Genomic DNA, 15,490 nt, shown 5'->3' with positions numbered 1-15,490 from the left:
GCCTGCAAAAAAGAAATATCACAGTATCTGCTTGGCAGACAGCGTTTCAAAGAAGGTGTGATTCAGTGCATTGTATTGTTAATTTGCTGGTAAACTCTGCAAGCCATTAAGCCACTTGCATGGATCTCCCTTCAAGAGAGGAGAGCAGTTGCCATAGAAACCCCGCTTCCTCCTTTCCTTGCCGGCAGTTTTAAGGTCCAAGAACAAAGACTGACCTCAGGCTAATGTCCAGGGATGCCTTTGAAGCTCCGCCCCCTGACCCTAGTCCCTCCCCTTGACCTGTTGCATAGGAGTTCATAGACTTATACAAGATACATAGAGAAATACAAGAGAAATGGATCTATGATCCAGAACAGTTGTTGTGATTTTTATTATTATCATCGTTCCTGTTATTCCTGAGCTAATGCCTGTGTGTACGCCAAGTTATGCTTGCATTATCACGCTCTCTCTCCTATTGTTTCCCCAGGATTTTGATCACCACTGCCCTTGGGTTAATAACTGTATCGGACGACGCAACTACCGCTATTTTTTCCTTTTCTTGCTGTCTTTAAGTGCCCACATGGTTGGCGTGTTCACCTTCGGGCTTATCTATGTCTTACACCATGCTGAAAAAGTGGGCGTGGCCCACACCGCCGTTACGTATCCTCCCCGTGGGGGTCCTCTCGGGTTCAACCGGTTGCCTCCGTCCCACCAGACCGGTCAAGACCCACCCGAAAGTGATTCTTTCTAGCATGTTTCAGTGCCCGTGGCACAATAACCTGCAGGATTTCCTTAACTTCAGCATTCAGGATGACAGTCATGTGTATCGCTGGGCTTTTCTTCATCCCAGTGATTGGTCTGACTGCCTTCCACATTGTTTTGGTGGCACGAGGACGCACGACCAACGAGCAGGTAAGGTGGCTTCTGATCTGTCCTCTTTCTCTGCTTCTGGGATCACTTGTTCAAGTTCTTCCCTGCACCATCAGAGCAGCCGATGACGATGACAACAATAATAAAAATAAAAATAAAATGTCAATTGCAAAAGGCGGCTTTACTGGGAACAGCTTCCATCCTGTAATGATATCAGTAACACCGTCAAACATCCACACCTGCCTATCCCAGGTCCTTGGCAAGGATTGGATAGGTAGACAAAAATACCAAACCCAGTCTGAACATCTGGCTGACTCTGCGAATAATAATAATAATAGTAGTAGTAGTAATAATAATAATAATAAAACTGGAGAAGATAACAAAGTACAAACACCTACAAATAGAAATAGAACGGCTGTGGGAAAGGCAAGCAAGGGTAGTACCAATAGTAATGGGTGCCTTGGGTGCAATCCCAAAACAACTGCAGGACCACTTGAACACCATCATCGGCATTGACAAATTCGCCATGAGTCAATTGCAAAAGGCGGCCTTACTAGGAACAGCTTCCATCCTGCGACAGGATCTGTAACACCATCAAACATCCACATCTGCCTATCCTGGTCCTTGGAAAGGACTCAATAGGTAGACAAAAATTCCAAATCCAGTCTGAACATCTGGCTGACTGTGCGATGAATAATAATAATAATAATAATAATAATAATAATAATAATAATAATAATAATAATAATAATAATAATAATAATAATAATAATAATAATAATATGTCAGTTGCAAAAGGCGGCTTTACTGGGAACTACTTCCATCCTGTAATGATATCAGTAACACCGTCAAACATCCACACCTGCCTATCCCAGGTCCTTGGCAAGGACTGGATAGGTAACAAAAATTGCCAGACCGAGTCTGATCATCTAGCTGACTGTGTGATGAATAATAATGATGATGATGATGATGATGATGATGATGATGATGATGATGATGATGATGATAATAATAATAATAATAATAATAATAATAATAATAATAATAATAAAGCATAGCAGGCGAGTGTCAGCCTTACCAGGTGGACCAGAGAGGAAATGCAATCAGATCACCTAATTCTACTTTATTGTAAAGCTAATTGGCAGAATCTTGCCAATCTGCAAGCGCAGGCAGTCCCTCGGCGTACAACCGTTCGTTTAGTGACTGTTCGAAATTACAACGGCACTGAAAAAAGTGGCTTCGGACTGTTTTTCACAATTAGAACCATGGCAGCATCACGTGATCAAAACCCAGAAGTTGGCCAACTGGCTCATATTTATGACGGTTGCGGTGTCCCGGGGTCGTGCAATCCCCTTTAGCGACCTTCTGACCAGTGAATTCCATGGGGGAAGCCAAATTCACTTAACAACCGTGTTACTAACTGAACAATGGCAGTGAAGCCCTTGATAGGTGTGACCAGAAAGGGGACAAAGCTCACTTAACAACTGTCTTGCTTAACAACAAAAAATTGGGGCTCAATTGTGGTCAGGAGTCCAGGGCTACCTGTACAGTCCTGTTCCCACCCCCCACCCCCATTCTCTTTTACAGCCGAAGAAACTAGAGGGGGTCCCTTCTCAATCTCCTGCCCCATCCAGTGTCCAGCTGTGGGCTCTGCTGCCTTTTATCTGACTGTTCTCCAGGCAGCAAGTCCTCCCTCCGTCTCCCAAGGTCTTTCTCAGGCTAACGGTTGCTTCCCTTCCTTTTTCAAAAACTGCCCTCCTTGTTTTAATTCCAGGTGACGGGTAAGTTCCGTGGAGGAGTCAATCCTTTTACGCAAGGGTGCTGTGGGAATGTGGAACATGTCCTCTGCAGCCCCCTGGGCCCTAGGTAAGATGTAAGGAGAAACACAGAAGGTTGATCCTTAACCAGTGCTGGGTTGCCTGTCCCTTTTGTGGGTGTGAGAGCTTGGGGGCTGAACAAGCTAGTCTTCACGGGTTTATCGATTCTATTTTGAATCTGTGCAAGCAGAATCAAATTAGAGATGCAGGTGTTCACCTCTGCCTTGGACACCTTGATGTGTTAACGTACTATCCTGGCAACACGTGGCTTCATCACCCACGAAGCCTTTGTTGCTGACCTTTCACACCAAAATGGCATTCCTTCAGATTGTCCGTCCTTGCCGATTATCCATTTTACGGCTACGTGCTTTTGTTTTATTTCTTTAGAAGCACTCCTAATCTCCTCTCTTAGTCGCTCATTAAGCGCCCGTTCCTTTATGTAAGCCATTTGTAGACATTCACCACGGATGGTCTGCTGTTTTTCATCGGTTGTATCTCTTTTAATGAAAAGCATACAAGTTTCAAGATCCCGTGATCTTGCAGGTACATTGTGGATCCCAAGAAGAAGGAGATGGTAAGCGTGAAGCCACCGTTCCTGAGGCCGGATCTAAAGGAGCGACAGATCACCGTCAAAATCAGCGACAACGGTGTTCAAGCCAACCTTATACACAGCAAGGTGACGCATTGCTCAAGAGCTTTCCTCTAAATGGGATCCACCCATATAGAGATCTGGTTTCCATATTTTCCTGGCGAAAGATTTCCATAAAAATCTGCCTACATTTGGCTGAATTCATGAAGCATGCTTTTTAAGCCCTAAGGGGTTAAATGACTTGTGACTAGCCGGGTTTGTGCAATACATTGAGCCAAAGCCAAACAAGCTAAGTTATGGCCTAGTGTGATAGGTGAATCCATTCCCATCCAGGCTGAAATCAAAGTTAGTCATTTATTTCAGTTTTCAATCGCTGCAAAGCAAAAATTCTAGGGGCCAGGTTTATGTCTGCATTTGTATTTGATTGTTTGTATCCCACCTTTATTGTTTTTATAAATAACTCAAGGTGATGAACACACATAATACTCCTTCCTCCTCCTATGTTCCCCTCAACAACAACCCTGTGAGGTCAGGTGGGCTGAGAGAGAGGGCCAAGGTCACCCAGCTGGCTTTCATGCCTAAGGCGGGACTAGAACTCCCAGTCTCCTGGTGATTGGCTCAAAGTCACCCAGCTGGCTTTCATGGCTAAAGTGGGACTAGAACTCCCAGTCTCCTGGTGATTGGCTCAAAGTCACCCAGCTGGCTTTCATGCCTAAGGCGGGACTAGAACTCCCAGTCTCCTGATGATTGGCTCAAAGTCACCCAGCTGACTTTCATCACTAAGGCAGGATTAGAACTCATGCTCTGGTTTCTAGCCTGATGCCTTACCCACTGGATCAAACTGGCTCCTANTATACGAGCAACCATGCCACAATTATCCTGGTTGCAGATGCACAGACAACCTTATTCTTAAGCGAGATACTTCTTTCCTTTTTCTACATCTGGCACCTCCCAAGTCCCTTTCCCCAGGCGAGGCGAAGAACAAAGTCTTTTAAAACCGTTTTCTGACGTCGTAGTCAGTTGTGCAGTTAAAAAAGGAGACGAGAATTAACTCTGGACAGAGAAATTCATTAAAAAGGACTCAGCCAGAGCAGAACGTAAAACGCAGGCCTCTTCATTAGCGGGACGGCTGGGGTGAAGGCTAGCGCGGAGGAGAATTTATTGGCTGAGAAGACAATAGGATTTTATGTCATGGCGGCAGTGTTTTATTGAGCAGTGAGTTTATTGCCAGGAAATCCTCTTTGTCACACATATATCCCCTTAAATGTGTGCTCTCTCTCTCGCTCTCTCACTCACTCACTCTCTCTCACACATACATACATAACCACCACTGGGAAGTAAGGGGATTGGGAAACTGAAGGCAGGGGAAAGAAAAAAGGAGGGGGGGGGGAATTAATTAGCTCTGATTTAAACTTTTTTGAAGGGCATATTTATATGTATTTATATGTAATGGTGTAGGTTTATACATATGTTGTACGTAGCCGGTTTATATGTGTGCTATGTATGTGTACACTTTGCGAGCAGGCAACAGAATTTCATTTTTAATGAAATTACTGTGTGCCCCCAGTAAAAAATGACAATAAAGGTTATCTGTCTTTGTCTGTCTGTCTGTCTGTCTGTCTGTCTGTCTGTCTGTCTATATCTACCTATCTACCTATCTACCTATCTACCTATCTACCTATCTACCTATCTACCTATCTATCTACCTACCTACCTACCTATCTATCTATCTATCTATCTATCTATCTATCTATCTATCTATCTATCTATCTATCTAATCTGTCTATATCTCTTTATCTATCTATCTCTATCTCTATCTATCTGACTATCTCTATCTATCTATCTATCTATCTATCTATCTATCTATCTATCTATCTATCTATCTATCTATCTATCTATCTAATCTATCTATCTATCTATCTGACATTGCTCAGAGTAACTCGATGTATCTTTCTTGATTCTTGGGGCCTGATGGGTTGATAGTGTTGTTGTGATTTTTATTATTATCATGGTTCCCGTTATTCCTGAGCTAATGCCTGTGTGTACGCCAAGTTATGCTTGCATTATCACACTCTCTCTCCTATTGTTTCCCCAGGATTTTGATCACCACTGCCCTTGGGTTAATAACTGTATCGGACGACGCAACTACCGCTATTTTTTCCTTTTCTTGCTGTCTTTAAGTGCCCACATGGTTGGCGTGTTCACCTTCGGGCTTATCTATGTCTTACACCATGCTGAAAAAGTGGGCGTGGCCCACACCGCCGTTACGTATCCTCCCCGTGGGGGTCCTCTCGGGTTCAACCGGTTGCCTCCGTCCCACCAGACCGGTCAAGGCCCACCCGAAAGTGATTCTTTCTAGCATGCTTCAGTGCCCGTGGCACAATAACCTGCAGGATTTCCTTAACTTCAGCATTCAGGATGACAGTCATGTGTATCGCTGGGCTTTTCTTCATCCCAGTGATTGGTCTGACTGCCTTCCACATTGTTTTGGTGGCACGAGGACGCACGACCAACGAGCAGGTAAGGTGGCTTCCGATCTGTCTTCTTTCTCTGCTTCTGGGATCATTTGTTCAGGTTATTCCCTGCACCATCAGAGCAGCCGATGATGACGACAACAATAATAAAAATAAAAATAAAAATAAAACGTCAATTGCAAAAGGGGGCTTTACTGAGAACAGCTTCCATCCTGTAATGATATCAGTAACACCGTCAAACATCCACATCTGCCTGTCCCAGGTCCTTGGCAAGGATTGGATAGGTAGACAAAAATACCAAACCCAGTCTGAACATCTGGCTAATTGTGTGAATAATCATAATAATAATCATAATAATAATCATAATAATAATCATAATAATAATCATAATAATAATCATAATAACTGGAGAAGATAACAAAATACAAAGACCTACAAATAGAAGCAGAACGACTGTGGCAAAAGCAAGCAAGGGTAGTACCAATAGTAATAAGGCGCCTTGGGTGTAATCCCAAAACAGCTGGAGCACCACTTGAACACCATCATCGGCATTGACAAATTCGCCATTAGTCAATTGCAAAAGGCGGCCTTACTAGGAACTGCTTCCATCTGTAATACCATCAAACATCCACATCTGCCTATCCCAGGTCCTTGGGAAGGACTCGATAGGTAGACAAAAATTCCAAATCTAGTCTGAACATCTGGCTGACTGTGCGAATAATAATAATAATAATAATAATAATAATAATAATAATAATAATAAGTCAATTGCAAAAGGCGGCTTTACTGGGACAGCTTCCATCCTGTAATGATATCAGTAACACCGTCAAACATCCACACCTGCCTATCCCAGGTCCTTGGCAAAGACTGGATAGGTAGACAAAAAATGCCAGACCGAGTCTGATTATCTAGCTGACTGTGTAATGAATAATAATAATAATAATAATAATAATAATAATAACAACAACAACAACAACAACAACAACAATAAAGCATAGCAGGTGAGTGTCAGCCTTACCAGGTGGACCGGAGAGGAAATACAATCAGATCAGCTAATTCTACTTTATTGTAAAGCTAATTGGCAGAATCTTGCCAATCTGAAAGCGCAGGCAGTCCCTCGGCGTACAACCGTTCGTTTAGTGACTGTTCGAAATTACAACGGCACTGAAAAAAGTGGCTTTGGACTGTTTTTCACAATTAGAACCGTGGCAGCATCACTTGATCAAAACCCAGAGGCTTGGCCAACTGGCTCATATTTATGACGGTTGCGGTGTCCCGGGGTCGTGCAATCCCCTTTAGCGACCTTCTGACCAGTGAATTCCATGGGGGAAGCCAAATTCACTTAACAACCGTGTTACTAACTGAACAATGGCAGTGAAGCCCTTGACAGGTGTGGCCAGAAAGAGGGCAAAGCTCACTTAACAACTGTCTTGCTTAACAACAAAAAATTGGGACTCAATTGTGGTCAGGAGTCCAGGGCTACCTGTACAGTCCTGTTCCCACACACACACCCATTCTCTTTTACAGCCGAAGAAACTATGGAGGGTCCCTTCTCAATCTCCTGCCCCATCCAGTGTCCAGCTGTAGGCTCTGCTGCCTTTTATCTGACTGTTCTCCAGGCAGAAAGTCCTCCCTCCGTCTCCCAAGGTCTTTCTCAGGCTAACGGTTGCTTCCCTTCCTTTTTCAAATTCTGCCCTCTTTGTTTTAATTCCAGGTGACGGGTAAGTTCCGTGGAGGAGTCAATCCTTTTACGCAAGGGTGCTGTGGGAATGTGGAACATGTCCTCTGCAGCCCCCTGGGCCCTAGGTAAGATGTAAGGAGAAACACAGAAGGTTGATCCTTAACCAGTGCTGGGTTGCCTGTCCCTTTTGTGGGTGTGAGAGCTTGGGGGCTGAACAAGCTAGTCTTCACGGGTTTATCGATTCTATTTTGAATCTGTGCAAGCAGAATCAAATTAGAGATGCAGGTGTTCACCTCTGCCTTGGACACCTTGATGTGTTAACGTACTATCCTGGCAACACGTGGCTTCATCACCCACGAAGCCTTTGTTGCTGGCCTTTCACACCAAAATGGCATTCCTTCAGATTGTCCGTCCTTGCCAATTATCCATTTTACGGCTACGTGCTTTTGTTTTATTTCTTTAGAAGCACTCCTAACTTCCTCTCTTAGTCACTCATTAAGCGCCCGTTCCTTTATGTAAGCCATTTGTAGATATTCACCATGGATGGTCTGCTGTTTTTCATCGGTTGTATCTCTTAATAAAAAGCATACAAGTTTCAAGATCCCGTGATCTTGCAGGTACATTGTGGATCCCAAGAAGAAGGAGATGCTAAGCGTGAAGCCACCGTTCCTGAGGCCGGATCTAAAGGAGCGACAGATCACCGTCAAAATCAGCGACAACGGTGTTCAAGCCAATCTTATACACAGCAAGGTGACGCATTGCTCAAGAGCTTTCCTCTAAATGGGATCCACCCATATAGAGATCTGGTTTCCATATTTTCCTGGCGAAAGATTTCCATAAAAATCTGCCTACATTTGGCTGAATTCATGAAGCATGCTTATTAAGCCCTAAGGGGTTAAATGACTTGTGACTAGCCAGGTTTGTGCAATACATTGAGCCAAAGCCAAACAAGCTAAGTTATGGCCTAGTGTGATAGGTGAATCCATTCCCATCCAGGCTGAAATCAAAGTTAGTCATTTATTTCAGTTTTCAATCGCTGCAAAGCAAAAATTCTAGGGGCCAGGTTTATGTCTGCATTTGTATTTGATTGTTTGTAACCCATCTTTATTGTTTTTATAAATAACTCAAGGTGATGAACACACATAATACTCCTTCCTCCTCCTATGTTCCCCTCAACAACAACCCTGTGAGGTCAGGTGGGCTGAGAGAGAGGGCCAAGGTCACCCAGCTGGCTTTCATGCCTAAGGCGGGACTAGAACTCCCAGTCTCCTGGTGATTGGCTCAAAGTCACCCAGCTGGCTTTCATGGCTCAAGAGGGACTAGAACTCCCAGTCTCCTGGTGATTGGCTCAAAGTCACCCAGCTGGCTTTCATGCCTAAGGCGGGACTAGAACTCCCAGTCTCCTGATGATTGGCTCAAAGTCACCCAGCTGACTTTCATCACTAAGGCAGGATTAGAACTCATGCTCTGGTTTCTAGCCTGATGCCTTACCCACTGGATCAAACTGGCTCCTAGCAGAGCTTCTTAGACTGCATTAAGCAAAGATTTGTTTAACCATAGTTTGCTGAGCAAGCCTCAACTGGACGGGGTTCAGGCAACATATTAAGCCATAAACTAGAATGAGCAAAACACAGTGGCTGTTTTCATACCCTGGCCAAACCCAAACTAAACAAACAATGCCACTGTTTAACACAACGGGTGAAGATCACTGTTATCCTGAACAGCCTGTAGAGACTTAACCTTGTTTCATGATTGTTTTCAGTCTAAAATTAGCCTAGAAGGGCTGGATGAAAAAACCATGGATATACAGCCTCCGCTTCCACCCAAAGGAGATTCCAGTAAATACAGTGAACTGGGAAGCACTGAAGGTACAAGATTTGATATTTTCTTTTTTAAAATCAAGTGAATGTATGAATTTCCCTGTTTTTCTTTTCAAATCAGGCGAAGGTGTGAGTTTCTCTTTTTTAAAACTTCCTTTCTCGAGAAAAATTCACGACTGGTTGAGCCCGTGATGCAGAAACTGTTAGATTCATAAAAAATAAGCCATAGTTTGTTTAACTATGGTTTACTGACTAAACCACCATGGACTGGATCCATATAACACCCTCAGGCTAAGCCATCAGCTAAAATTTGAAAAATTCGGGAGCTGGGTTTACACAGCCAAGCCATAAGCAAGCAAACTATATTATGGGTTATGCGAAATTCAATCCTGGTTTGGGCTCGCCGCAAGCCATGGCTTGTTTTCCCTTTTGTTTTCCAGAGAGCAGCCTTTCTCCCAAACTGATCAGCCCTCCCACGCCTGCCATGTATAAATACCGCCCTGCTTTCAGCAACAACTCGAAAGTTCTCTATCGCGGAACATCTGAGCAGGTAAGATGGCATGGCTGCAGGTTGAATCCCGGGTTTGACCAAATGAAACAGAAAGCCAACTTCAAGCCAAGTTGAAATGTTTTCTGTTTTCTGTGTAATTGCCTCTTCCTGGGGTCAAAATAAAAACTCAGTGGAACGCTAACCTATCAAACCGCGTTTCTCAACTAGGCCTTTACATAATGTGTCTGAAAGGGATGTTGTGTTGTGTTGTGTTATGTTACGTTACGTTACATTATGTTATTACTGCTTTTCCTCTCCAGAAGCAAGCCTTTAACCATCGTTCTTTGTCATTTTGAACAATGAGGCCACAGCACCAATGAAAAAGCCATTTTAAGAAGGCTGTGTAAAGGCTCATTAATCTCTTTCCTGGCACTTGTGGCTTGGCTCAGAGAGAGACAGATAGACAAAGAGAGAGAGACAGAGAGAAAGAGAGAGAAAGAGAGAGAGAGATAGAGAGATTGAGACAGAGAGAGAGAGAGAGAAGGAGAAAGACAGAGACACACAGAGAGAGAAAGATGAAAGACAGAGAGAGTGAGACAGAGAGAGAGAGAAAGGAGAAAGAGAGACAAAGAAAGAGAGAGATATGAGAGACAGAGAGAAAAAGTGAGACAGAGACAGAAAGAGAAAGAGAGAGAGAGAAAGAGAGAGATGAGAGACAGAGAGAAAGAGACAGAAAGAGAAAGATACAGTGAGACAGAGACAGAAAGAGAGAGAAGGAGAAAGAGAGAGAGAGAGAGACAGAAAGACAGAAAGAGAGAGATAGAGTGAGACAGACAGACAGAAAGAGAAAGGAGAAAGAGAGAGAGAGATGAGACAGAAAGAGAGAGATGAGAGACAGAAAGAGACAGAAAGAGAGATAGAGAGACAGAGACAGACAGAAAGAGAAAGAAGGAGAAAGAGAGAGAGATGAGAGACAGAGAGAAAGAGACAGAAAGAGAAAGAGAGAGATAGAGTGAGACAGAGACAGACAGAAAGAAAGAAAGGAGAAAGAGAGAGAGATGAGAGACAGAGAAAGAGAAAGAGAGAGTGAGACAGAAAGAGAGAGAAAGGAGAAAGAGAGAGAACGAGAGAGAGATGAGAGACAGAGAGAGACAGAAAGAGATAGAGAGAGTGAGACAGAGACAGATAGAAAGAGAAAGAAGGAGAAAGAGCGTGCGCGAGAGAGAGAGATGAGAGACAGAGAGACACAGAGAGAGAGAAACAAGTTGCTTCCACTGATGTAGTGGTATGTGGGAATGATCTGAGAATACAGGAGAAGATAGGTTGCCTAAGGAATAATCAGATAAGAGACGACACAGCCTGCAACTACATAAGGGGTAAAGAAAGAAACTCGGAAAGGATCATCCCTAACTTATCAGGCTGAAAAAGAGACAGTGGGAGATTTGTAACTTAAGACTTGCAAGATTCTTTTTACGGTAGCCTTATAATAAAGTCGAATTTGCCCATCTGGCCATGCTTCCCGAATGGTTGACCCCGGAGGGCTGGGAGCAGCTCCGTCTAGTCTAACCCTTTCTTCTCCCAGATCTCCATCCAGGATGGTCTCAGGCAAAGCTCCCTGGCCGATGACAACGACAGCAGCCTGGATTATCAATCTGAGCCCAGCATGGAGCTCCCCAACTATCGGAAGAGTTCCCTTCACAAAACCTACCAGTCTTCTCCACTCCAAGCGGATTCTTTCGCTGCCAACTCGAGATCCCTCAGCCTGAAAACGGGGGTCCGGAGAGGCACCGACAAACTGCCCCTCCATCCCATGAAGTCCGAAGGGGCGACCTCAACCCCCTACAAGAGCGTCTTCGCCCCCAATTCTCTCTCCAACAGGAACGGGAGCTTATCCTACGACAGTTTGCTCAATCCCATTTCCCCTTCCGGGAAGCGGTGCATCGCGCACGCCGCGGTGGGCTCCGTCGGATACCACTCGCCCTATTTGTCTGCCAAAATGTGCCATCTGCGGGGCAGGGAACTCCAGCGCCCGTCTCCCCAGGCCTTTAGCCCCGGGCAGAGTGGGCCAGCCCCGCATCCACGGGACCCCTCTCCAGTCCGCTACGACAACCTGTCAAAAACCATTATGGCGTCCATCCAAGAAAGGAAGGAGATGGAGGAGAGAGAAAAGCTCCTTCATTCTCACCCAGACTCCGTGTTTGCCGATTCAGGGGTGTATGACACCCCGAGTTCTTACAGCCTTCAGCAAGTCAGCCTGCTGTCGGACGACCCCCGTAGCTTAATCCTGAGATACGGCTCCAGAGACAATCTGATCCCGAGCAGCAGCTTTAGCACCCGGAACCCAGCCTTGCAGACGTCTGTTTCTTCCCTCTCCAGCGCCATGACCCGAGTGTCAAGGACTTCCACACCTTCTCTCCAAGCAGACCTAGCCAATAACAACATCCAAGCCCATCAGGCACTGCAGGGCAGGATGAGTAACGGCTCCTACAAGTCGCCAAGCCACCAGGTTCCTTCATCTCCAAGCGGGATCCACAGATCTCCTTCGTACGGGGCTCCCAAATCGGTCTCCTTTCTTAACACGGTGGATCTAACCGAAGCCCAATCCGTAGGAACTGCGAGGTACGGAGAATTTTAGCACGGCTGAGTTGTGTGTGGGGAGACGGGGTGCAGAGTTCAAGTACTTTAATATTTCTGGATGGTTTTCAGCCAATGGGAGACGGTCTCAAAAAGCTATACATGTGCTTATTAAATTACCTTATTAAATTAGAGTTAAACCAAGACTAGATTATAGGCTAGTTTGTTACTCAGAGATAGAATGTAATTCCCTGGACTCATCCAATATTTAAGAGTAACATACTAGAAAACATAAAATAACTTCAGGCTGGCTACTAGACGTAAGTATCAAGCTCCAGATTTCAGCACTAACATCCAATGAGGATGTAAAATGGGTTGTTTAATTAGTACGTACTTCACAATATTTCTTAAATTGAAGAGTAGATTCTAGCATTGGGGGGTCCTTGGTGCTCTCTGAGCTGGGTGGTTTTCTTGCAGACGTTTCATGACCCAACTAGGTAGCATCATCAGTGCTAGAAGGAAGGGGGGTGTGCAGAGAGGAGGAAGGGGAGGAGGAGGAAGAAGACTGTGGGGTCCTTGGTGCCCTCTGATCTTGGGTGCCTTCTTGCAGACGTTTCATGACCCCACTAGGTAACATCATCAGTGCTCTATCACTTCTGTAAGTAAGGAGTGATAGAGAACTACTGCTGTTACCTCTTTGGGTCATGAAACATCTGCAAGAAGACATCCAAGCTTAGAGAACTCCAAGTTCAACCTTGAGCTCCAAATATTCTCTTCTGTCGGTATCAGATTCTAACAATTTAGGGGATCCTTTATTCCATTAAACCCGACTGTCTGCTTAATGCAGAAATCCAAATTAAAAGATTGTTGAATGATAGCTTTCCAGCCTCAGTTTGAAGGTCTTCTGCAAAAGGGAGAATCATCCCATCTCTAGGTTATTATATCCACCACTGTTATGTATAACCAGGAAGTACAGATAGTCCTCGGCTTACAACAGTTCATTTAGTGACCGTTCCAAGTTACAACGGCACTGAAAAAAGTGAGTTATGACCACTTTTCACACTTACGACCGTTGCAACATCCCCGCGGTCCCGTGATTTACATTCGGATGCTTGACAACCAGTTCATATTTTGACAGTTGCAGCCTCGCCCGTGGTCACACGATCAAAATTCAAATGCTTGGCAACTGGCATGTACCTATGACGGTTGCGGTGTCCCTGGGGTGTGTGTCATGTGATCAACTTTTGCGACCTTCTGACCAGCAAAGTCCGTGGGGAAGCCACAATTGTTAGTCACACAATTGTGTGACTAACAATTGGAGCAATCCACTTAATCAATGCGGCCAGAAAAAGCCGTAAAAACGGCGGCAAAACTCACTGAACAAATTTCTCAATTAGCCACATCCATTTTGGGCTCAGTTGTGGCCGTAAGCTGAGGACTAAATTATATTGTGGTGCATGAGGGGGACGCCGTCTGGATTGACCCCGAAGTGTGAAAGGGAGGAGGGTCTTTTCATTTCTGCTCCTGCAGTCTTGATCGAACATGTGGACGCGTCTCCTAATTTCAGTCTTTTGCCCCAGTCCGTCTGGAGTTTTCTGCACTCCATACAGGTAAGTCCTCAACTTAACAAACATTCATTTAGGGACCATTTGAACTTACAGTGGCACTGGAAAAAAAGAGACTTAACAACCATTTACAACCGCGGTAGCATCCCCACGGTCCCGTGATCAGAATCCAGGCACTTTGCAACCAGCACGTATTTACTATGGTTGCAAGTAGCATCCCAAGGTTACGTGCTCGTCCCTTGCCACCTTCACAGCTGGCTCCCGACGGGCAAAATCAGCAGAGGAGGCCCGATTAGCTTAACAACCATGTTGTTAACAACTGCCAGTGATTTGCTGAACGACCAAAGCGGAAAAAAGGGGTCATAAAACTGGGTGTGATCCACTTAATGGAAATTCCATTTTCCATTGGGGTTGCAAGTCGAGAACTGCCGATATAAGATTCCTTGTTATTCTTCTGTCTCCTAACTTTTGACCTTCTCTTTCTCCTGGCCACAGAGAGGACATCCCGCTGAAGACCCCTCACAGTAAAATCAATGGACAGCCGAAGGGTCTTTCCAGAGCTGAGGGTCGAATCGGCTCCACGCCTAGTGCCCAAGGTCCTCCCTTGAGTCCAGCGAGACACTCAAACGTTAAGAAAGTCTCTGGGGTGGGCGGAACAACCTATGAGATTTCAGTGTAAACAAAAAGAAGAAGACGATGAGTAGGAGTATGGGAAAAGGAGAAATCCCTGCAAATTCATCTGTGGAGCTACTTACACTGTGAAGATCCAACAGGAACAGAAGGAGGAAACCAACTGGTGGTGCCTGCCCTGTACATGACTTCATGGCTGGACGTATTATTATTTTTTTTCAACCATTCTTAAAAGGCACACACAGGTCCCCCTTTGCCGGCTAAGGCCAGCTGTGGTCTTATTCTTCAAAGGATGATGCCCTCGGCACAGCTCATTGGGTACTTCCTGGACAAACTGACCCGTCCACAACTGACAACGCCGGCTGTGTCAAACAACGGTAAAAACCATTGTGCATTTGTCTTTGTCCATCCCATCCTTGTCCTGAGGCCTTGTTGCTTTCTCTTCCACCCCTGCTTCAAGTCTCCAGGCTGGTTGAAGGCCAAGATGAAGAAGTGACGGCAACTCGTGAGGAAGAAGTGGTGGAACTCATGAAGAAGAAGTGATGGAACTCATGAGGAAGAAGTGATGGAACTCATGAGGAAGAAATGATGGAACTCATGAGGAAGAAGTGATGGAACTCGTGAAGAAGAAGTGATGGAACTCATGAGGAAGAAGTGATGGAACTCATGAGGAAGAAGTGATGGAACTCATGAGGAAGAAGTGGTGGAACTCCTGAGGAAGAAGTGATGGAACTCATGAGGAAGAAGTGATGGAACTCGTGAGGAAGAAGTGATGGAACTCATGAGGAAGAAGTGATGGAACTCATGAGGAAGAAGTGATGGAACTCGTGAGGAAGAAGTGATGGAACTCATGAGGAAGAAGTGATGGAACTCATGAGGAAGAAGTGATGGAACTCATGAGGAACAAATGATGGAACCCAACAAGTTTCTGTTTTTCTTTTTCCAGCCCATCCGTGATCTATACAAAACTCGGAAGAGCTGCATTTGAGGCAATCAAGTGC

At 44.9% G+C, this 15,490-nt stretch overlaps 1 protein-coding gene across 1 annotated transcript in view; it reads left to right on the top strand.

The window, feature by feature from the left end:
* The window catches only part of ZDHHC8 (zinc finger DHHC-type containing 8), a 55,901-nt gene extending 41,333 nt beyond the window's left edge, over nt 1-14,568 (top strand). The window contains exons 4-11 of the mRNA XM_015824765.1: nt 467-639; nt 789-891; nt 2,624-2,715; nt 3,210-3,342; nt 9,173-9,278; nt 9,671-9,780; nt 11,303-12,339; nt 14,355-14,568. Of these exons, the coding sequence (XP_015680251.1) occupies nt 467-639; nt 789-891; nt 2,624-2,715; nt 3,210-3,342; nt 9,173-9,278; nt 9,671-9,780; nt 11,303-12,339; nt 14,355-14,538 (1,938 nt within the window). The 3' untranslated portion in view covers nt 14,539-14,568. The remainder of the gene's footprint in view (nt 1-466; nt 640-788; nt 892-2,623; nt 2,716-3,209; nt 3,343-9,172; nt 9,279-9,670; nt 9,781-11,302; nt 12,340-14,354) is intronic.
* The last annotated feature ends 922 nt before the right edge of the window (nt 14,569-15,490 follow it).

Source organism: Protobothrops mucrosquamatus, unplaced genomic scaffold (genome assembly GCF_001527695.2).
Source record: "Protobothrops mucrosquamatus isolate PMUCROS unplaced genomic scaffold, P.Mucros_1.0 scaffold2345, whole genome shotgun sequence".
Lineage (NCBI taxonomy): Eukaryota > Metazoa > Chordata > Lepidosauria > Squamata > Viperidae > Protobothrops > Protobothrops mucrosquamatus.
The sequence above is the reverse complement of the archived record's forward strand: the minus strand, read 5'-3'. Positions and strand labels throughout refer to the sequence as shown.